The sequence below is a fragment of the Pholis gunnellus genome (genome assembly GCF_910591455.1).
Source record: "Pholis gunnellus genome assembly, chromosome: 18".
NCBI lineage: Eukaryota > Metazoa > Chordata > Actinopteri > Perciformes > Pholidae > Pholis > Pholis gunnellus.
This window is the reverse complement of record NC_136545.1, coordinates 13694961-13717785: the sequence shown is the minus strand read 5'-3', so window position 1 is coordinate 13717785 and position 22825 is coordinate 13694961. Positions and strand designations below refer to the sequence as shown.

The 22825-nt window shown below is 42.5% G+C and overlaps 2 protein-coding genes across 2 annotated transcripts in view; one reads left to right on the top strand and one right to left on the bottom strand.

Moving 5' to 3' along the window:
• The window catches only part of astn2 (astrotactin 2), a gene marked incomplete at both ends in the record, with an annotated part of 222466 nt that overhangs the window by 164196 nt on the left and 35445 nt on the right, over positions 1 to 22825 (top strand). Inside the window, 5 exons of the mRNA XM_079179557.1 lie at positions 2015 to 2139; positions 3296 to 3400; positions 3603 to 3782; positions 14495 to 14817; positions 22150 to 22283. Coding sequence (XP_079035683.1) covers positions 2015 to 2139; positions 3296 to 3400; positions 3603 to 3782; positions 14495 to 14817; positions 22150 to 22283 — 867 coding nt within the window. The remainder of the gene's footprint in view (positions 1 to 2014; positions 2140 to 3295; positions 3401 to 3602; positions 3783 to 14494; positions 14818 to 22149; positions 22284 to 22825) is intronic.
• On the bottom strand, positions 5109 to 10640 carry trim32 (tripartite motif containing 32). Its single transcript, XM_079179558.1, has 2 exons — positions 10577 to 10640; positions 5109 to 9781 (listed from the first exon to the last, which is right to left on the bottom strand). The coding sequence occupies exon 2, from the start codon at positions 9767 to 9769 to the stop codon at positions 7712 to 7714; it is 2058 nt and encodes a 685-aa protein (XP_079035684.1). The 5' UTR covers positions 9770 to 9781; positions 10577 to 10640; the 3' UTR covers positions 5109 to 7711.

The window sequence follows — 22825 nt, the reverse complement described above, 5'->3', positions numbered from 1 at the left end:
TGATATGGATAAATGTCTCCTCTTCTAATGAGCTGTCAGCAGAATAGATGCTTCAAACTCGCTTCCTGCCACACACACATGCACACAAACACAAAGAACTGTGGTCTCACAGGTACCACATAAACAGAAATCTTCAGCGTTGACATCTTGACTCTTCTGAATTTGCTGTCTCACCACTTAACCTGTGCATAAATGAACAGATCCCACAGCGGTCTACACTAGCCTTAGATGTTTTCCCTCAAGGGTAAAAGAAGGAGAAGGGAAAGGTTAAGGACATTTAACGATTTGATGTGTACTCAGGCACTGCAATGAGGCAATAGTCTTAACACTCTTTTATATCTTTCAAATAGGGCACATTTTGTTTTTGAGCAACACTACAGTGAACTATGAGATACAGCACCCTCTTAAATTGTGTGTGTTTTTCAACCCTAAAATGTGAATGAAAAGAGAAGAAGGAGAAAAGGAGCTCCTTGTAGAGGGTCAAGGACAGTCCACATCTAGGCTCGAAAATCCATAAAGCTACATATCATCTTGGTCTACGCTCCTCCAGTGGTCCTCTGAGCCTCAGCGTGAAGCTGGCTGATTTAATTTAGCAATCAATATGTTTTCTGTGAGCGTAAGCCACGGTAATCTTTTTACAGCACCTCTCCCGCTTCCTCTCTCCTCTCATCCTCTACCCTTGAGTCAACCCTGGCATTGTAACACTAAGGCTGGCATTGCGTCTAACAGGCTTTGTGGTTAGAAGACGCAAAGAGAGAGAGAGAAAAGGAAAAAGAGGAACAGGATGAAAAATAATCATATCGAGGAGAGTCTCTGTGGCACAAGGTCTGCGCTCTGAGACTTGGTCCCATAAAAGTGGATTATGGGAAATAGGTTGCAGCTGCTTGCCATGCTCTTAGAAATGCAGCGAGGCAACTCATCTTTTTTGACAGGAACTGCTTTGGTTCAACCAGAACGGTCCATCTACCGAACAAAAATGGAGCGGAGCGTTCACAATCTCTCTACTTTTGTAAGACTACTGTTATTTATTTTTGCAAGATATTTGTGCGCCGCGATATAGCATGGTGGTACAAATGGGTGGAAAAAAAAGAAAAAGGCTGGAAAAAATGTTCAGAGCATAGATCATAATTACAAATGTATTCCGTGTGCATGTGCCTTCTTTGTTACCTGTCGTTATAGAGAGACAGTATGTGGGTCTTCTCCCCTTCCCTCACACTTCTTTCACATTACCATTCTGTTGTTCTTTCCGTCTCCAGCTGAGAGAAAGGAAGAGATTCCAGGGGGTCTGTCTTATCTTTGCCTGCAGCTGTCCATTCTGCCCTCAAACTGAGGGACACAACTGTTTTCTTTATTTGTCCGCCAAGCATCATACGCGCACACACACTCTCGCATGTATTTTTGGCTTTGTACCCGTGTTTATTGATGTTTACACAAACGGTGAGGAAATGTTTAATGATGTCGCTCGTGGATGGAACTAATTACAGCGACGACAAGAAAGCGTCTGTGTTGATCTGTGTTTAAATATTCTCCCGATAATCGTGAGCAACCGATGAGTCGGGCACCTTCATTCCAACCAAGAAATATCAGCACATGAAAGATTCTCACAGAAAGAAAACTTGTGGGATAGAAATTCTCCAAATCCCCCCTGTCTCTGAATGATTCAGGGAGCCAGCAGCTGGACACTGGAACATGTTGGGATTGTAGATATGTATTATTGTTGAGTCTTCATGGAGTTTAGAATGTGTAGCTGCACCCCTGACTATCAAATACAACCTTTAGATAAAGTAAAGGTTGTTGTAACTTTTTGGTACAACCTGTCGCTGGACAGTATCCTTGTAAATACTTGGCAATTATTGCCGGTATTAGCATGACCAGTCTTGATGTGCCACAATGTGTACCACAAACTACCACACGATAACCTGGTTAATATGCAATAATTCAATTGTGAAGTAAACCATTACCTCTAGTTTTAAGGAACTAAATGTTTGCACTTCCTTACATCTGTCTTTCCCAGGGACAACAACTTCATCAAGGACTTTCCCCAACTAGCGGACGGTCTCATGGTCATCCCCTTACCGGTAGAGGAACAGTGCCGGGGGGTGTTGTCCGAGCCACTGCCCAACCTGCAACTCCTCTCAGGTGAGGGTGTGTGTGTGTTTGTGGATATAGCCTTTTGTTTCTTGTCTGTCTCTCATGTTGAGAGTAATGGACAAATAGATTTGATCCATTAAGGTGGCAGCGCTATTACCCCTCTATGGTCCATTCATGGTCGCTTACTAAGTTAATTCTGACCGGACTAGAGCCAATATGAGAAAACACAGCAGCGTATTAAAAAAAGAATATTTCTGTGAAATACCCTCGGAATATCTTGGTTCATGAGACGTTTTAACATTTGTCCAGGCCATGTTGAGTTAGATAGAAAAAATATTGCGTGAATTTTGTGAAATCCAGATTATTTACAAAGATGTCGGCTTGTCCTTGAGTGTTGTGTTAAACCTTAAACCCCATCTCAAAATGCTTTCATAAACAAAGTATTATGCACACACACACACACGTGTACTGGACCTTGTAAACTCTAAACACTTAACGTCCCGTTTCATCCTTTTATCCTTTCCTTGACTGTTCCACCCCATTTTGTGGGGGAACAGAGTCGCTTGGCTTCAAACCTGCACCTCTACCTCTGCTCCCTAATCCCTCCATTAGCTAAATTGGCATTTGATCCACATTGACCCCTGAGATTTTTACTTTGGTTCTGCTTTCACCAGAATTGGACTCCCACACACACACACGCACGCATTTAAACCAAATTGGCCTTTTTTTTTTTCCACAGTGCATGAATGTCTCAGGTGTAAAACGTTTTCCAGAGGCACAGGATCAAGGTTCCCATAAGCAGTTTATTTTTTTTCTCCCTCGCTCTTCACTTTTGTGGCTTTGGTTCTAAACGGGTGTGAAAGTTTGATAATTGAATTGCAGAGAAAGGCAAGATTGCTCCCTCTTCTAATGTCAGCAATCCAATTGGAGTTGAAGTTGCGCTATATATCTGCCATTGATCCGGCAGCAGCTGGGATATGGGCTGTGATAATAAATGATGTTATGGCAATAATAGATAACAATAGATCTGCAATAAATGGTTCAAATGACATGATGGATTTTATTTATGTGCTCATTTATTTTGAATTTCAGCGTCTTTTTTTATGAATCCGAGTTTTGGAATTTGTTTTAAATTGTTGTGTTACTTGTCTTTCTTTCATCTCTCCTGTCTTGAATTAAATCTCCTTGTTTCTCTCTTTCTTAGGGGATGCCCAATTTAGTGAGGCAGCGGGCTATCCTATGGTCCAACAGTGGAGAGTGCGTAGCAACCTGTACAAAGTCAAGCTCAGCTCCATCACCTTATCTACAGGTCAGTGTTTGTCATGTTAAGAAATCAGATGGTCAAATTATTTAAAGCACCTCACGTTAAATGTAACATTAGTAATTAGTGATGATATGTGTATGTCTGGCCCTGATCCAGCTTTTTTCCCCGTTAATTGCGCATCTACATATCCAACGCATCCTTCTGGATACAAAGTCACAAATCCCCCATTTCCTTCTTGATCGGGCAGGCTTTTCTAAAGTGCTGAAGACGCTGTCAGCGGAGAGCACACGCGAGGAGCTGCTGGCTTTTCTCCAGCAATACGGCAGCCACTATGTATCCGAGGCCCTGTATGGTTCCGAGCTCAGCTGCAGCATCTACTTCCCCAGCAAGAAGGCCCAGCAGCAGCTCTGGCTGCAGTACCAGAAAGGTGAGTGTGCTTACAGACAGACAGACAGGAAGGAAGGAAGGAAGGAAGGCCAGCATCACATTGAGGCTGAATTCTAGAGGGGTTATTAGAGATGCCACCCTCACATTCTATATATATTCATTTAGATTTATGTGAGATATACAAATACACAGCGAAATGAAGAAGAGCAAGATTGACTGTAGTTTAACAGGAGCAGGGGTTATACTTTGTCTGACTATAGATTAAACTGGGTTAAGTTTAAAGACTTCATCCTGCCAGAATTTGCCTCCTGGTTAAAAGGCAGCGTAAGCTGCATGAATTGAATTAAACATCAGTGGGACTTAATATCCCAAAAGCATCTTGCAGCACTGTTCCATTTAAATGTTGTTTTGTTTAATCCTGTTTATCTGGGATCCAAAAACGGTGCTGATTTATGGTCTAGCGATTCAATTTGGTTGATTGGCACCCGGGTTTCCAAAATAAATACAGTTGCATAGCTTGTAGAGAAAAAGAAAAACTGATTTTGGGTGAAGGGGGACCAGGGTTGAGCCCCCACACCCCCTTAAAAGGAGCCCTATAACAAACACAGGACAGGATCCATGCGCCACAGAGGAATACGATTTAATTTTCATCTAAATTCTACAATACGTGGTGGAGCAATCATCTGGAATGAAACGCAACACTTAACCTGATAGAAAGAATGCTGTTTTCAGTAGTACACTTCAAGCAGTTGTGGAAAGTAATTGATTACGTTTACAACTTTGAGCTACTTGTACGTTACTTGATTACATCCATTTTTGCTACTTTTGATTAAGATTCACATACAAAACACAAGATTGGCTTAAAAAATACATTGTGATAGATTACACTACCCAACTGTAGATGCTGTGGTACCTACAATTCCTACATTATTGTGCCTGAATATTATTCCAATAATATGACAGGGACCATCCTACTGTGTGAATCCTTTTATTGATACTTAAAGGGCCTGTTCTTGATAATACTTTTACATTTATTTGTAACTGTCTTTATATACTGTTACTGAAGTAAAGGATCTGAATACTTCAGATCCCACCACTGCTTTTGAAAATTACACTCATCATGGGTTTCAAAAGCCTTCAATATTGAATCATTATTATGTTTGTCCTTCACACACCGCTTCTTACATAAATCAAAATATGTTTAAATGGTACTCTACAGCCAACCAATTATGGTAACAAAGGAGGTTTTCTTTGACTACCGTCACACAAAGAACTCAGGATTGAATGAAGACACATATTTAAGGAATGAGAACACAAATGTACGAACGGTATGAAGAAAAACTGCGACAGATATTTTGGTCTTTTGGTAAATGTTTATTGCACTCGGATAATCAACAATACAAACAGGAATTTGACTACACAAAGATGTCTGTACTGTGTTCAACACATTGTAAAATTCAAAGCCTCCAAAGGATATAACACCTCAAACACACGGGACTTTTGGTTCATGGACATATTGCGATATTACGATCCAGTGGTAGAAATAATAAAACTATGCAAGGAAATAACTTCTCTCCAATGACATAGAACAAAACATATTCAGATGATGTGAGACACTGATGTTCAGCCCACTGACACAAGGACACTTGATTTTTTTTTCTAGCATTCTATGTATTATTTCTGTCACAGTTAAAAGTTTGAATATTCTCTAGTGATAACTACTACTAGTGACAATAAATAAAGTGAAAAGCACTGAAAACATGTTTCATGTCCAGGTTGACGTGCAGCTAAGACGATTTTTAATTTCGTGTTGAGATATAACGTGGCCTGACATTAAAACAAATACATCATGTATGATAGAAATGCACGAGGAAATGACGCGACTTCACCTGATGCTTAAATGTGGCTCCATTTCTTTCTACTCCTCATCGCTATGCATATGTGGAAATATTCAAAACACTTATTGTTCACGATACAGTTTGATTCTCAGATATGTATATTTGTATGTTGCTGTTTAAAAAGGGCTCCAAGTGCAGAATTAAGGTCAGCTTTGTGAGACAATTTGTTTTTTAAGGCTGAAACTGAGTCTGTATGTGACTGGAAGATATTATTGGAGGGAAGGCATATTTACTATATGTTACATACATGGGTGGGTTTCAATGATTAACTTGTTTCCCCATATTTAGGCCACTAAATATTTTCATTAAAAAGGTGTCTTCTGATGTTATTTTAGCTGAAAGCATCATCTTTCGAACGCTTCATATGGACTCGAGACATTCAATAAAGAATAATGAATCAAATGCATGTGGATATAAATCAGTTAGATGTTGACTACCTCTGTACATGGCTGCCGTCTTTCCCATATCTACCAACACTGGAGAACAAGTTGTCTAGTGTTGAATACAAGCCTGAGGAAGACAACAACACATCCCAGTGTAATAAAGCCGGGGTGTGTGCTGCTGGATTTCCCCCCCCCCCCCCCCGCATCATTATCCTAACAGTGCTATTCTGAACACTCCTGAAAAAAAAGATTGTGTAACCACAGGCCAGGGGTGAGAACAACAATGGGCATACGCTCTCTGGAATAAATGTCAGGTTTGAACAATGTATGTAAACATTATTCAAGTTGTAGATGCCTGCTGTACCCTTAAACGCTTAATGTGTTCCGGGTGCTTGAGCTATTTAGTGTCAGCAACAAAAAGTAATTTATAGATGATTGTATGATTATAGCTGAAGGGGGATAAAAAGAACAAAGCCTTGAAATTGTAAGCGCCCTCTCGTGTTACAAGAGTCATCTGGAACCGTTGCCACTCTAATCATTGTGGACACAACTCCGTCCGAAAAGTAGGACTGAAACTTGGAGCTTCAGTGTTTAAAATAAAAAGGCCAGCAGAAGGAGATGTAGAGGGTTGAATGAAGGAATATACAGAGAATAGGGGTTTGTAAAACAGGCAGTCGATTTTAGTAATATTTGCTCTGAAAAAGTACTTTAAGCTCATGTGCTGCTTGAAAAAAAAAAAACTCAGCACACAGGCTAACTAGGCAGTAAGTACCGGGACTAAAAAAATACAAATTAAACATCAGTAACCCCAATTCTGAATCCCTCAACTCAAAGAGGCTTTAACCCACAGAACCCCAGTAAAACCCATGAAATGACCGATCACCACTGCCCCATAATACCCAGCTCTCCTCCAAAGTCTACCGTGTTGTGATTTTATTGGTCAACCCTATATGCTGTAGGTAACTTAATATTCTACACGTAATGTTCCCTGAATGTTACTGAATGCTGATACTGGGTTATTCTTTTCCCATTAGTTAACTGCACAGTGGACTTTTAAAAAGGTGCATTCAGCAACATCAATGTTCGTCTGTGCTACTAAAACACTAGGAACCGGTGCTGTGTCAACAATAAAGTGCTTCACAGGCCAAAAGCCTCAGTATGCTTTATTTTATATGTAGATATACGTTATTTTTCCAGCTCTTCTTTCTCTCATTTTTTGTCTTTCGCAAAGCCAGATCAGTGAAAGCCATGCGTCACACAAAGTCGGGCTGAAAGGTGGATATCGCAGTTTAACAGAGGAAGACAAATCATCTGTACTTCGTGCCTGCATTAGCCTTGACATCAATCGCTTCTTTATTTTAATGTGACAATTTGTGCCAGTATTTTTTGATGTAAAAATGTTTTAAGTTCCTTCTCGGTGTTGTGATCAATTCAAATAATCAGGGAGGAAGCAGCTTAATGGGCATATTTCTCATTTGAGGTATTAAATTTAAATCCAGTGGGTTTTAAACTGAACCAAACTGCCTCGAACATTCATTTAATAACCCAAATTAAAGCTGGAGTGAGACTTGTTTGGACTGCAGCAAAACTAAAGTGACAGAGAACAGTGTGATTCTACCCTTTCATACCAACACATACCTACTAAACCTCTCGTGCTCATGCATGTGCAGAGAGAATGGATTGTTCCTCTAGGAAGTGGAGGAGTGCCTCCTCTGAATGTATGTGTAGACTTTGACACAGTGGTCCCAACAATCCAGCACGAGCAGTTGTCCTTTCTGGGTGGTGGCCACTCCTACGGGGCACGTCAGGCCTTCCTGGATGAGGATCTTGAATCCACCCTCTTTGGGAAACTGGAGGATCTCTTTCCTGCCACTGTCCGTTACCAGCAAATCCCCATTGGCGTCCACACACATGCCAGTGATGCAGCGGAAGTCCTCCGTCTCTGAGAAGAAATGGCTGAGCTGCTTGCCCAGCTGGCCGTCTGCATCAACCGAGCCAATAGAGAAGCCACCTTCCAGGTGGGGCTCATTGTGACGTTTCTCAAAGTTCAGGGCCAGGCCCTGGGTGAAATAGACCTTTCCAGCTGCATCACATGTCACAAACTTTGGCCTCACAGCGGAGCACAACCGGTTGTAGCTGACCACACCGACGTTGCGGTCCACCGTTAGACACCACAGCTTGCCACCTTCCACATCGGACACCACAAACTGACCCGACGGCAGAGCAGTAATGCCCCAGGGCTTAATAAGCTGGTTTTTATGGCAAGCCACACAGTGTCCATCCATAGTGTAGACTTTCACCGAGTTATCGTAGTTGTCAGTGACCCCGATCAGTCCTTGAGGAGTGACAGCAATGGATAAGGGGATGAGGTTAGGCAGATCAGCCCCAAGGAAGCTCAGGACAAAGTTGTCAATGCTACTGGCATTGCGGCGGATTTCACGCTGGAAACCTTTGCGATTAAAGATCTGGATGCGGTAGTTGCCGCGGTCCGCCACCAGGACCTCACCTTGCGGCGTCACACAGACGCCGACTGGTAAGTTGAACATGCCAGGTAGCGTTCCTTTGCAGCCCATCTTCTTCACAAACTGGCAGACCGGAGGCCCTGCACTCGCCCCAGCTCCTCCGGGCGATCCCCCACCTGCGTCCATGGACTTTGACTTAAAGCTGCCCGGTGAACCACACACCGCCTCCTCTGCAGCTGCAAACATGTCGACGTCTCGGTAAAGATCCACTGGAGTCCCCCTTCCGCCACCGTTAGCCCCCATTGCCCCAGCTACGCTCATTACGTCACCCTCGAGTGCGATTTCCAACCCGCTCTCCTCGTCCTCTGTGTCGACGGTGTAAGTGTTGGTGGTCACTTGGCCCACTTCCACAGGTTTCAAGTGCTCCGCTCTGACCAGCCCCGGCTCCTGCAGCTGAAACATTGTGGGCAAGCTGCTCCTCAAATCCAGCTCTTCATCATCACTGCCTTCGCCATCGTCCTTGAGCAGAGCGACATCGCTCTGCCTCACCAGCATGGTCAGGTAATCACAACGTGACACGACTTTTACCTCTGCGATGTTGAGGAGATACGTCTGCTCTTCCAGGACCTGCCCGTTTAGCTTTTCGACTTCCGCCATGGAAGAAGTGAACGTCCTTCTCGACCGGCTGAGTTCCTCCTGCAGACGTAGCTCAGCCGAAGCATAGTCCTGCTGCACCGCCCGGTACTTAAGTCTCAAGGACTTTGAAATGTTTTCAATAGCCGTCTTTTTCTTCTGAATTTCGCCCATAACGTCCCGCAGAGAAGCCAGCTTTCCACCCAGTTCTTTACGACGCTGTTCAGCAGCCACCCGAATCGGCTGCACCGAATGGCCTTGGTGCAGGTGGCCCTCCCCTTTACAAAGCTCACAGAGGACGGTGGCGCAGTCGCGGCAGTACTGTCGTGGTAGGCGGTTGCAGCAGGACTTGCACATCAGGGCGGCGGCAGCAGCACTGCAGGACGTAGTGCAATCTAGGATCTTGAGCACGGTGAGATTATCGGCCAGCTGGGAGATACTGCTCATACGGGACACCCTGCTACAGAAGGGGCAGCGCACACCATTTATAGTATTAGCCAGCAGCTTTTCTAGACACTGCCGGCACACTGTGTGACCACACTGCAGGAGTTTGGGTCTCATTTGATCCTGGCTGTAGGTCTCCAGGCATATAGGGCACTCGAGAACCTCCCTCATTAAATCCGGGTCCAGCGGGGAATATGCCGCCTCCATGATGGTCCTTTCCTTGAGTTGGAATAAACAAGAAAGGAGTTTTAGTAATAGTTTACCATTCTGTGTAACATTCTACAAAGAGTAAACAAACAAAAAAACATGTTACCACAAGTTATGTATTATGTTACATTTCTGATCCATCGCAGCTGTTTATGCATGCAGCAGTAAATTGATACTCGAATTACAACAGTAAGTGACTCATCTGACGCAATCAATGTGACAATAAATGATACAGTGCAAAACATTGTCACTAACCTAATGTTAGTGGGATACTCTGCAGGTTATTTGCAATTAATTAATAAGTATGGGGCCAGTTTCAAAGTAGCTAGTTGTCGCAGTTTAGCTGACGTACCGTTAAACATGTGGCGAATATTACTTGTTAGGTGAGCACCAGTTAAACAGGAAAGCTTCCACAGCCATGCACTCGTGGTGTCAATCATACATATAAACAATCTGTTTATATGTATGATTGACACACGATCGGTCCACGCCATGATTACAAGCAATGTAGTAAGCAAGCAATAAGTAGGCTATATCTAGACTGTGCTCTCTTGATGTTTAAAAATAGCTTGACCTTGCAGTCCAGACTCGCGAACTAATTACATTGAGAATCCCCTAATTTTAGGGCAAAGCAAATCGGAGGCCTCTCGACAACACAACAAACGTGATCGCTGTCCCTTATGACACAACGCGACAATGTTATTCAACGTTCTCACGGGGCTGATTGTGACGAACGTGCCTTTTGCAAATAAGCTCTGCAGCTCACTGTACCGCTTCTCTTTGCACATTTCGACCTTAAAACGTTACCTTTTTCTTCACACGTTAGCCGTTTCGAAGTTCAGAGGTGTTGATGGGCGTGCTGTGGTTCTGCTGCTGCAGCTACTAGTGAGGAACTGCAGTGATGACGACGTGACGTACGCCTTGCTACGTAATACGCACAGCTGTGAGTTTGACGGTTTTGATTGGCTGCTGTGTGGGCTTGCACAAGGACTCACCGGGGTCCTAGTGCCGATTCTGAGGACAATGCAGTTGTTGACTTCCTGTTTGACTTCCAACATGAGCGTAAAACCTTTTATTTGCCTTATTCCCAACATTCCCATATTCACACAATAGAGGGCAAAAAAAGATTGTCAGGCAAAGGTTTTTATTTAAATTAGATTTAAATCTATTTTTATTATTGATTTTCGTGCACAGTACCTAGTCTAAATAGTTTTCCCTGCTAGACGGGAATTTGTAAAACTTGTCCTGATTTATAATAGGATAAAATAATACTTTATTAGTCCCGCAGTGGGGAAATTTACATGATTACAGCAGCATACAGTATAGTGCAAACAAGAGACATATTAAAAAAACAAGATCAAAACAAGTATTATAAATAAGTAAGAAACAGTAAAGAATATTAACTAAGTAAAAAGTAAAAAATCCACAAAAACAAAAATATTATATATACAGACAGAATAATTTTGTATGCAATTTATCCTGAAATGACAGGGGCCCTTTTAGTTTTCAGCAGGAATACATACTTTGGTATTGTATCAGGCCATCCTTAAAAGAACACATGCATACAATTACTTAACTTGAGTCAACAAGTAAACCTGTAACCTGAAGTAAGCTACTGCTCATAGGCTATACGTGCATTTGAAATAGTCAAGGTTTGGTGACATATTTCAGTTTTTAGACACAAGTCTGTAATTCTAGCAAGAGACCACTAGATGTCAGAATAAGTCTTCAAGAAGATGTCTGTTCAACACCCTTCTCAACAAAGTGGTGTAGAGTAAATCTGGAAATTAGAATCATATCAGAAACAGATTTTTTGTTTGTCAAGCACAGAAAATAGGGTCTAAAGAAATGTGCAAAATGCAATTTGATTGTCATTTAACGCATTTAATGAATGTAATGTATTGTATTCTGGGCTGTTAAACTGCTCAACAGACCCTTGTAGAATAACTGCTGTTAAACTAGTTTATATTGCAAGATATAACTCATTTTAATTACTTTGCAGACAAGACACAGCTCACACAGATCTACATTTTATTAGCATGTGTCACTTGTTATACCAATATTGTGCAAGGCTGTGTAAAAATGAATCGTAAATATGAGCTACTGTAGATCTGTTAAGATCAGAAGACTGTGGTAGATGTAGCACTAGCAGCTGTAAAGCAAAAACAACAATGACAACAGTAACCACATCTAACAACAGCTGTATTAAATTGCTATGGAAGATATCTGACACCTTTGCTGTTGTTGCCTGGGCAACATAACCCTGGCCTGAACGGATGTGTCCCTCATGAGTAATTATACTGCAACCAGTCTACAAAGACATTTTAATTAACAAAGGCGGCGCAAGATCAATGGCAAGGAAATTCACTAATTTATCGCTTCACTATGTTTGATGACAGGCAAGTGAGAATCAAATTCATTCCACACAGCAAAGAGATGTGATGGACGAATGTCGGGCCACTCCTTTAACTGCACCGAAATACATACTGTCCTCTTTAATTCACCCTCGCACGAATAAATAGAGACGCGCACAAAATACTTTAGTGATACCAGATGGAAATTGTTACAGCAGTTTGCTAATAGTCTCAAAACAAGTCAACGAAGAAAGTCTAATAAAAGATGCAATATTAGGGGAAAACTAAATTATACAGGTAGAAATACACTGCAAGCTATTGTCAGCTAATTATTTACAATCACAGTACCGTGGCTATATTTTCTCCTGGCTATTATCTCCGCCAATACTTGACAGTGCCAGTTCTTTCATCAGATGCAGTTGTTTACATAGATGTAAACAACTGTATTGAGTTAAAGGGGGTGAGAGTGAATTAGACTGACTAGCCAAAGCCAACCTGATCTACAGGGCTTTATTGTGAGAGCTGGGTGATGACAGCTCTTTTCTGTGTCTGTGTTGCCTCAAGAAGTGCATGTAATTGGGCTCTTGGGCCACCCCTTGAGCCTGTTTACATACTGTTGCGCATGAAGTTACCACCCACCCTTTCAACTGCTTGCCAGAGTTTTACAGATGCACACACGGAGTAGGCTGCAAAGACATACATCAATACATATATTATAGTTCTCTCTCTCACTCACACACACACACACACACACACACACACACACACCAGGGTCAGAGCCACAATTGAGGACATTGGGGTCATGTCCTTGGATTTGGAATTGTGTTAATCTCACCAGATTACCCCCCCACACACTCCCCCACACACACATACACACACATTGTCTACAGTCAATTATTTATTCTGAATTGCTGCTACAGCTTGGTTGTGTTGTCTAGCCTATTAGCTGTACAATCATTTCTTTCTTTTGGGTCGACTCCTAATGCTGCATGTGTAGGCAGTATGAGGCACTTTTAATAGTAAGTTGTTGTTGTAATGTTGTTTAAATTACACATGCAGACACATGTAGACCTGTTTCTGTCTCTCACACAAACACATTTGGGTTCATGCACTGCATGTTGTGTTTTTGCCCACTGACAATAGTTTCAAGGATTTTTGATTTCACTGTCATTAAAATGGGAAAAAAAGGTAATTAAAAGTAATTGAAAATATTAACCCTAATTGGGCCCAATTACACCACCTTGAATAATGTCAACTGTTTTCCCTGCTGTCTTACCCACTTCCCCCTGGTTTGGGTTTCCTTCTGTCTTGTGTGGGTGCACATGTGCGCTTGTGTAATGTATGCATTGGTAGTTTCCTCCATCCATCCATGTGCCTCTGTATATACGTGAATGGGGGTTTGATTGTAACTTAAACATTTGTACCTTTACGTGTTTAAACTCTCATGTCGGGCTGATGTTGTTCTTTCATTAGGACCAAAAAAGCTTCATTAATCTGCACTATAGGTTACTCGTGACAACATACATTTAAGTATTAAACAAAGTCAGTGTTTCTAACTCATATATCAGTGGTTTAATTTGGCAAATCATTCATTTGCAGATATACATTTCCTATGCATTGGGGTATGTGCTGACTGATGATAAATCATGTCTCAAAGCAATATCAAAAGCCGATAAGTCCTACTTGAATATCCCCTTTTGCCACTAGAAAGAACACCATATCACTAATTTGGAAATCTCTCATATGTCTGTCCTTGTAAAGACAAACAGACACAAATGCTCAACAACATGGCTCCACTGTAACATGTGGCCTGATGTATTCTCCAAGTGAAACACTCAACACCCAAGTAGCATTCTCTCCTGTTTCTACTCCTCGCCTGCTTCTATCATCGCCTCTTCTGTCCGCATGATGTGTTGTTGTCACTGAAAGAGGAAATGATGAGGAAGAATCCCCCCAGCTAGTGAGAACATCAAATAGTGGTAATTGACACGCAGGAAAAGAAGCCAGTGACACCCTTACTCCCTTTCCCTCCCATTCATCCTTTGTCTGTGAAAGCTGATGACAGTAAGGGATTAGTTGTTGTTTTTTCTTCTTTTCCTTGGCAGCAAGCAAAAGTAAATCCAGATGTGGATGCTTGAGCGACTGTGAATGTTCTCTGCTACTCCAAGTGAAGATTCAGGAAATGTTTTATGGAACTAGAGATGAGAGAAAGTTGGGGAAGCGGGGGTTTGGTTTTATCATTTTGAAAGAATACACATACAAGTGAAGGAGAGGACATGATTGTAAATAATGAATGATGTTAACGTTGTTTTTCTTTATCTGCAACACATCATACCATTACCCTCCTTTCCTCTTCTGACTACCCCTCCAGAGGCAACAGACCAGGGGGTTGGTGGAAGTGGGCGGCGTGAGCTGAAGTCGGTTCCCTTCATCAGCTACCTGTCGGCACTGCAGAAGAGCCAGCTGTTGTCTGACGACATGGTGAACGGCGTGGAGATCCGCTGCGAGGAGAAAGGCAGCTGTCCAGCTGGCTGCCACCTGTGCCATCACCAGGCTATGATGGGAGGAGTGTCGGGAAGAGGCCGCACTGGTAACAGCAGGAACGGAGAGCAGCCTTCCCCCATCCCTGTGCTATTGGAAGTCAGCCGCGTGGTGTCCCTCTACAGCCTGGTCCAAGACAACGTCACCAAAGAGGTGAGAAATCAGCATGGGGGTAGGAAGACGGTGTGTGTGTGTGTGTGTTTGCACGTGCGTGTGGATGTGTTTGTAGAAGGGGAGGGAGAGGCTGGGAGAGTGACCATAAAACTAGAAAGAGAATCAAGTCAAACGATCTGAAGCGTCAACATATCTACTGGATTTGGAAGAAAACAAGCAAAAATGTTAAAAACATCCATATTCAGGAATTATTCATGATATGGATATAAACTGTGTCAATTTATTATTAGACCAATTACAATTGGTTGGGATGTGGTTATACGGGTACTTTCACTCCCGCAAACATACGTTTATGGTAAATGTATGGCAAATTAACATGTATATTATGCTGCCCTGTGACAAAAGGTATCATCTGTTCTGCAAGTGTAGGAGGCATATGTTAATTCCTTAGTATGTTTTTTTCTCATATACAATCTCATGGTGGCGTAATCCTTTCAGACTATTGTCCTCTGAAGCGTTTTAACTGTGGCAGTTGTAACAAATCGCCTCTAGGTGGCATTAGTTGGTTAGCTTTGACCACTGGAATTGAGCAGTGTAATACAGAGGGCATAAAAAGATTACATCATGGTTTTCTCCTTTTGTGGGGAACGTGTGATATATATATATATATATATATATATAGGATACTAGTGGCAGGATATCAGCCTCATGGCCATGCTGTGTTTGTGATTCACCTTGTATGAAAAGTCGTTGGCTCTTTGTGTAATGAAAGTTAATCATAAGAGAAGTCTTTTCCATAAGGTAATTTAGGAGGGGGCCCTGCCTTCACTTGACGTTTAATTTACCACATTTTGCTCTTTTGGGGTTTCCTCTTGACATGACATCCGGTATGTCAGAACAGAACCGTTTGCAGGTGACTCACGCCCAAAACACACGCATGCACACGCCATAGAGAGCAGACTGGTTCACGCTCCCCCAATCAAGAATCTAATTACCTTACCTTCAGAAATTACCAGGCAACAACGTTGTTGTGCATATATATGTGTATATATATATATATGCATATATATGCACATATATGCATATATATGCAATCAGAGGCAACACACACATACACACAGCAAAAGCCCCCTGTACGTGCCGCCCATGACAAGCACCGCAGCCCCAAAGAAAAGAAGGCACAATCAATATCAGACGATCCCTACTGGGCCTCATCAATAGCTAAACGTGAGGAAGAGCAAAATGTCTCTTTTCCCTCTCTCTTCCAAACGCCTCGCTATCCATCCTTCTTTCTCCCCATGCCCAACTACGTGGTCTTCTGGGGATGTAGAGAGTGAGATGTATGAGGAGGAGGAGAAGGGCTAGACTGCAGTGGATCGCTCTGGCAAGCCCTTCTATGCTAGCTTGAGGCAGGTATATTAGCTCCTTATTGATGTCATCGACCTCTTGGGAGGGAGGGGAGTCCATCACTCTGCTCCTCTTTTCCCCTCTTTCTTTTCTTCTGTTGGCGGCTGCTGCTAGTCTGAAAGGCAAATACCTATATTGCATTAGAGACTAACGACAAAACAACCTGCCCCTCCACACACACACACACACACACACAACTGGTCTGTCTGTCTGTCTGTCTGTCTGTCTGTCTGTCTGTCTGTCTCTCTCTCTCTCTCTCTCTCTCTCTCTCTCTCTCTCTGTGTGTGTGTGCTTCAGACTATCTTTCTACTTGACTGGGTCTATCTGGGAAGACAGCTGCCATGTTGAAAAAGCTTTCTGAGACATGTTATATATATATATATATATATATATATATATAATTTTCTTATCTTAAACCCCCTGAATCCATCAAAATAGAATCTTAGTTGTCTAGCTTATGATTAAATGTACCCAATACCGGGTTTACATGGACCTGTCACTCTTCTTTGGCCCCCTTCCCCCCTCCTTTCTCTGCTACCTACCTTTCAGTGGCCGCTCCCTGACTGTTTGACAGGACATGTCATGTCCCTTTCACATCAATCTCCTCGTTATTAAGCCAGAGGGGGATTTTGTTTCATTGAAAAAACCACGACTCCGAAGAAACAGAATTATACTGTAGAAATAGCTTGCTTCTTGTGGCTTTGTCAAATAGAAAAATAGGGAATAAAGTATTTCTTTGTACATGTGCCCAGTGCTGACATTATCAATGGCGTGTTAAGGATTTGAGTTGAGTAATACTGGGATACAGTTTTTTTTTGCTGTAGGATCAAAGTATTTCCTAAAACATTAAAGGGTCGGTTTACCCAAATAGAGAAAATCTATCCATGCTGGTAGTTTTATTTTGACATGTCCAGATTATAACATGTCCATCCCTGAAATATTTGCCTCTATGGAGATGTAGCACTGAAACGTGACATTTGCAAAAAAAACAGCAACAACTTTTTCCACAGACAATTCCCCTTCTGGATTATCCACAGGCCTCACTGTCCAACAGCTGCTGCAGGATTCTTCGGTAGGAAGAACTTGACATGAAAACTTCTTACAGTAAAGTCTGTGGATTCTGCAGAGTATATGAGGACACTTCTTTCTGACGTTTTAAGTTTTTAAGTGTGATGTTTTTGTTCCGTTAGAACCACATATAAAAAAATGCCTTCCCCACCATTGTATATTTATGTATTGCATTTGTATCCCAAAATCATAGCAAATAAATGCAAAAATATCTGCATGGCTAAATAATGGGGGCATGTGAGATTTATTTTCCCTTTTACATTTAGACACTTCATCTGTAATAAACAAACAGATTATATTTTTCATTTGGAAGGAATGAAATTTGAGGTTTATTCCTTCATTGTCTTGGTATTGAATACCTCTCAAGTTCCCTGGGCTTGACTTGCTTTAAACCTGGTCTTGACTTGGATTTGACTGAAACCGGTCTTGGGATTGGCTTGGACTCGACTAAGGTGGTCTTGCTTACAGGCGTGGGGTGTGCACGCAAATGCACACACGCACACAGACACTGCCCTGTTTTAAGTGCCAGAGAAAAATACCTCAGTGAATAAATAAATAAGCTAACGCCTGGGGAGCTTGCCAGTGGTCCTCTGTCCTGTGATGCTGTGACTGAATTATGGCAAACCTTTTGAACAAATTGGTTGTGAGTCTAATGGGTCAGAATGCTTTATATCTTGCAGAGTGGCCGCTGTCATGCTCTCACCGTAACGCACCACTGCAGCCCCTTCGCAGGGTTGTGTCTAGAACATTCTCAGTGGGGGCAGGAGGGGGCACAGAAGTAAAAGAGCAATGACATATTCTCACCAAAATGAAAGCAGTAGGAGCATTATACAGAAGAGGAGGTTAGGTATGTTTGTAACGGGTGATCCAGCAGGTCTCCTAATCGAATGCACACACAAAAAAATGCAAGTTTTGATCCCAAGAACATCACTTCAGTACCAAGGAGAGCGCACGCTCAGACAGATAATAACTAAACAGGTTCTTATAAACTCTCTATGGCCACTACATACTACACTGAATTGCCAGTTTAGTAAACCTAGCTAGAACTACTGCAACCCAATACAACAGCACTGCAAAATAATCCCTTATGAGGGTTCTACGTTTTTTGTTGAAGTGTTGCTTCAACTGCATGGTAATTTTGGAGAACGTAGTTTGTGGTGCAGTTGAACTGTATATTATACAGAGAAGTGTTTCTGTTATTTAGTCTACCCTTGTTGACATGAATGGGGTGGGGGGATTACACAACGTTGTTGTTGTTGTATGGTTGTTGTATTAGACTGCATTACTTTTAGCTAGGTGCACCTAATAAACTGGCAACTGAGTCTAAGTTGTAGTCAACATTTGGTCCATAAAGCATTAATTACATCAGCAGTAGTTCACACAAAGAAAGACCTAACCGAAAAAGACAATGAAGGCGGCATTGATAATTATTTGATTAATCATAAAGAGGTGAATGTCCAGCAGACTTACTCCTTTTGATTGTTTACACTGAAATTACATTTTTTTGTTAAATTGTATTGTTGGCTTAGATTGTTATTTTGTAACACACAATGAGAGAACACGCTAACAAACAAGTCATTTTTCTTTGCTGGAACGGTAAGATTAGCTTCGACCATCCCCAGACAGAGTTGGCACTCCGAAAAGCAATACCTTGCTGTTTGAGGGTCCGCCAGTGACATGGCAATCCCCTCTCAACCTCTGGGTGAACCAACCCGCCAGCCGCCCCCAGTGTCCAATTTCCTGGAAGTACTACTTCTGATAAGCTTCCCTGAAGCAGCCCATTGGTTCCATTGTTAACACCATTAGCCCTGAATGATTGGAAATGCTACATAAACGAATTCACGTGTGCGCACGCTCTCACACACACACACACACACACACACTTAGGTCACCAATGATGGTGTCCTGTGTGTGCTGACTTAGACTCTTTACCACCACTGGTGATCATCTTATAAATCAATACTGTGGGCCAGCTGGCCAATGTTTTCATGTATTAGCCTCTGAAAATGGACAGTGATATGGTCAGCTTAGACTAGACAAACGGACTAATACATTAAAGAGGTCACAATGGCCTTCCTTGCCTTCTTGTAAGTCACGACAGGCTTCTACGAAAGTGAAAGGTCCAAATAGTATTTTGGTGCCAGTGAGTCTGCTGGTTTAAGATGATGTCAAGGCTTGGAATTTGTGGCTGGAGTTGTTGCCGACGCGCAGTAGCCTTGCTGTTCTGATCCTGTCCTCGGTTGGCAGGGGGTGATTACATTTCAGCTCAATTTGTTCAGTATTGATAAGGTCAATGGAGATGAATCGTGGCATATTTGTGAAATGGTAGAACCATATGTGTTGTTGTAGTCATCGGGGGACTGCCGGTTCCTGAAAGAAAATCTGCTATAGCTGCTCAAAAACTGTATTACACTGTTACAGTCGGATAGGACCATCTTTATCTAAATACTTGCTTGATATGCATAATGTATAAGGTTTGTTTATTACCCCTATCTGGCCAGCACATAATGTATACGGATCTTTAGTGTTGTGAAATATGGTTAATCAATGCAGTGTAAGGTATCCTCCCCTTTTCAGCTTTGACTTATCTCTGCATTGAACACAGAAGTACTCTCTCCTGGGCCTTTCAATGTGTCTGTTCATCTCACTAAAGGATTTTCCTTTACTAACGCAAGCAAGATATATGGTTGCCTTCACAGACACACACTTGACATATTATCACTTTATATGTATTAGCAGTCCCTTTTTCTTGCTTTTCTCTAAATCCTCATCTCTGCTTTACCTCCTGTGTCCCAACCCCCCCCCCCCCCCCCCCCCCCCCACCCACCCACCCAACCCCCCACCCCGTTCTCTAAACCACAATTAGATTCCCTGTTTACCCAGTGGAGACTGGCTTGCATTACTCTTCAAACATAAACACGGCAGTAATCGCTTTGTCTATTTTTCACATGTGCAGCCATGCAATCAAGTGCGCAGACCCATATGGTTTTTTTTCAAGGAATCTGGTGGTGGTATACGCATGGCGGTCCTGTGGTCTTTCTGTCTTTTGCCCCTAGCAGCGGAGGTCATTTCTCATATTTGTCTAGTCTGTCTGCGTGCATAGACCTTGAGTCCAGGTTTTTCTTGTTGCCTTTGTCTGTGGCCTGCTTCCCATTGACATGAGGTGGCAAGACCCCTGCTGCTGTTGTTTTCTGGCAGCAGTTAGCCACATGGGTTCAGGCAAAGGGGGGAGAAATGTAATTACCTTTTTCCCCTTTTTTTGTTTTCCGGGGGGTTATTACATGGCCATGGATTACAGTGCTTGCCTACTCCCTATAATAACTGCTCATTCAGCACGCTCATTTAGAGGGGCTTGTATTGGAGGATAAATAATAGGAAAGCCTTCACTGCTAGAGGATCCTGATCCTGTCCAACAGTAAGGTGGGGAATGCTTTGAGAGTTGGGATTCTCCCTTTTTCACACCTTCGTTCCCTTGTTTATTTTGTTTTTTGCTGTCCTATTTCCTTTGGTCTCTCCAGCCTCTTTATCTTAATCTGCTGCTCGTTAAAGTCACTTTCACCCTCAAGATCCTTTGCCTTGAGTGAAAGCAAGTGGTATTGGAAGAAGTCAGTTCCCGTGAAAGACTGTTGAGTCTCCTTTACAGCTAACAATGCAGTGAAATGCTAACATCAGCTTCTGAGTGCATACCCTGACTCTTTTTTGGTCAAGCTGTCTGCCTTTCTGGTTAGGACTATAACCATCTCAAATGTCACTATCACTAATCAACATGCTGCATCAATCTGTCTGTTTTGTGCATGTCCCGTGTACACACTGCATGTTCGCAGTTGTCTTACAGATGTGTGTGGTCTCATCAGTTCCTTTGCTTTTGGATAAGTGAATGTCATGGTGTATTGGAACAAAGGAGTTGCTTTTCTCAGCGTTTGGTTGGATGCCTGGTACCGAGTGATAATGTTTCTGCATGATTCCAGTGTCCTATTTTTGTGATCATGATCAAGCACATCTCTAAAGTTGTCTTCACGAAGCAGCACTGGCAACCAGTTAGAGCACATAAATAACTGAGTGCTCCATTGATCCATAGTGTGACAGGGGGAACCACATTGCTTGCAAACTCCCTTGAACTCACAGTCTATCATGCCTGTGGCTTTAGGAAAGCCCTGACATTATACTTTATTGCTTTGACGGCTATATTGGCATTTTGCTGCCTTTTAGAGGATGACTGAGCTTCTGCCTTTGATTTTTCGTTCGCCCGTTAATGAAGCGGCACAAGGAGATGTTAGGAGATGATGTCATCTCCTAACACCCCTCCCCCCCCCCTCCCCTCCCATCCCCTTCACAGACAGACCGACATCAACACTGACACTGACAGATCCACACAGAAACATACGATTGGCACAGCTTTCACACCTCCATCATAAAAGTCACAGTTACTCTATGATATCATAGTGTAAGCTTGTCGATGTTAGTGAGATGTTCCTGCCTTACGGTAATTGGGAATGGTGGGTATGAAAAGGTCACTCAAAGGTGGGTGTGTGCACGTCTATCTTTGTGAGACCTTTATTTAGTTTTAGACAATCAGAGAGAGGGCATTTTTGCAAAGTGAGGACATTTTGGACAGTCCTCTCTTCATCGTGGTAAGACTGAGGTTTGATATGTTAATGTTGTTTAATTTAGGAGATGGGGAAAAGAAAATTAATATAGTCAATGGAGAGTCATTATATGGACATAGGTACAAGGATGTGTGTGTGTGTGTGTGTGTGTGTGTGTGTGCTGGGATATATGAGGGCAGTGGTGGGGAGGGTGGTTTGGATGGGAGATGGGGGTTGGGTAAGCATAGATGGATGTGGAGCTTATGTTTCAAGAGATAATTGCATTTCTTTCACCTGTTACCCTTTACAGGCCTTCAAGAGCGCCACGATGAGCTCATACTGGTGTGCTGGAAAGGGCGATGTCATTGATAACTGGTGTCGCTGCGACCTGAGTGCCTTCAGCAAAGATGGCCTGCCTAACTGCAGTCCCCTCAGGCAGCCAATGTAAGTGTGAGGTGACGCCATGACACCTAGGAATTCATGCACAAGAGAGATTTCATGGATGCATGCACTGCAGGCACCCTCACATATGCACATGGACCTGCACACACATACCTGTCTCCACTGACTCCTGAGGCACTTGAGAAAGTTGTAGACACGAGCACAGTCCCCAAAGTTCTAATAGCTGTCAGTCGGCCCTTACACTTCTCTGAAAAGAACATGCTCTCATTCAAGGTGTCCTAATAATTCTCTTGAGTCACCCACCCGAGCCATTGTTTCCCCGAGAACTTTTAAAGAGAAACAGGAAGTTGAAAGGGCAATCATTTAGATAGGTTTACGATGAAAGCCAATCAAGAATGAAAAGAAAATATTCCTGTTAGTATAATACTTTCAAAAGTGAATGAGGTCCAACATCCATTGACACCACTTTAGAATAATAATAAAAGCTCAACATGGATACAGTGTAGAGTAGCTGCAAGAGAGGATTCTGGTCCCTGACCTAATGGCATTTGCAATTAATGTAATTCTTTTTTTCTCGCAAAGGT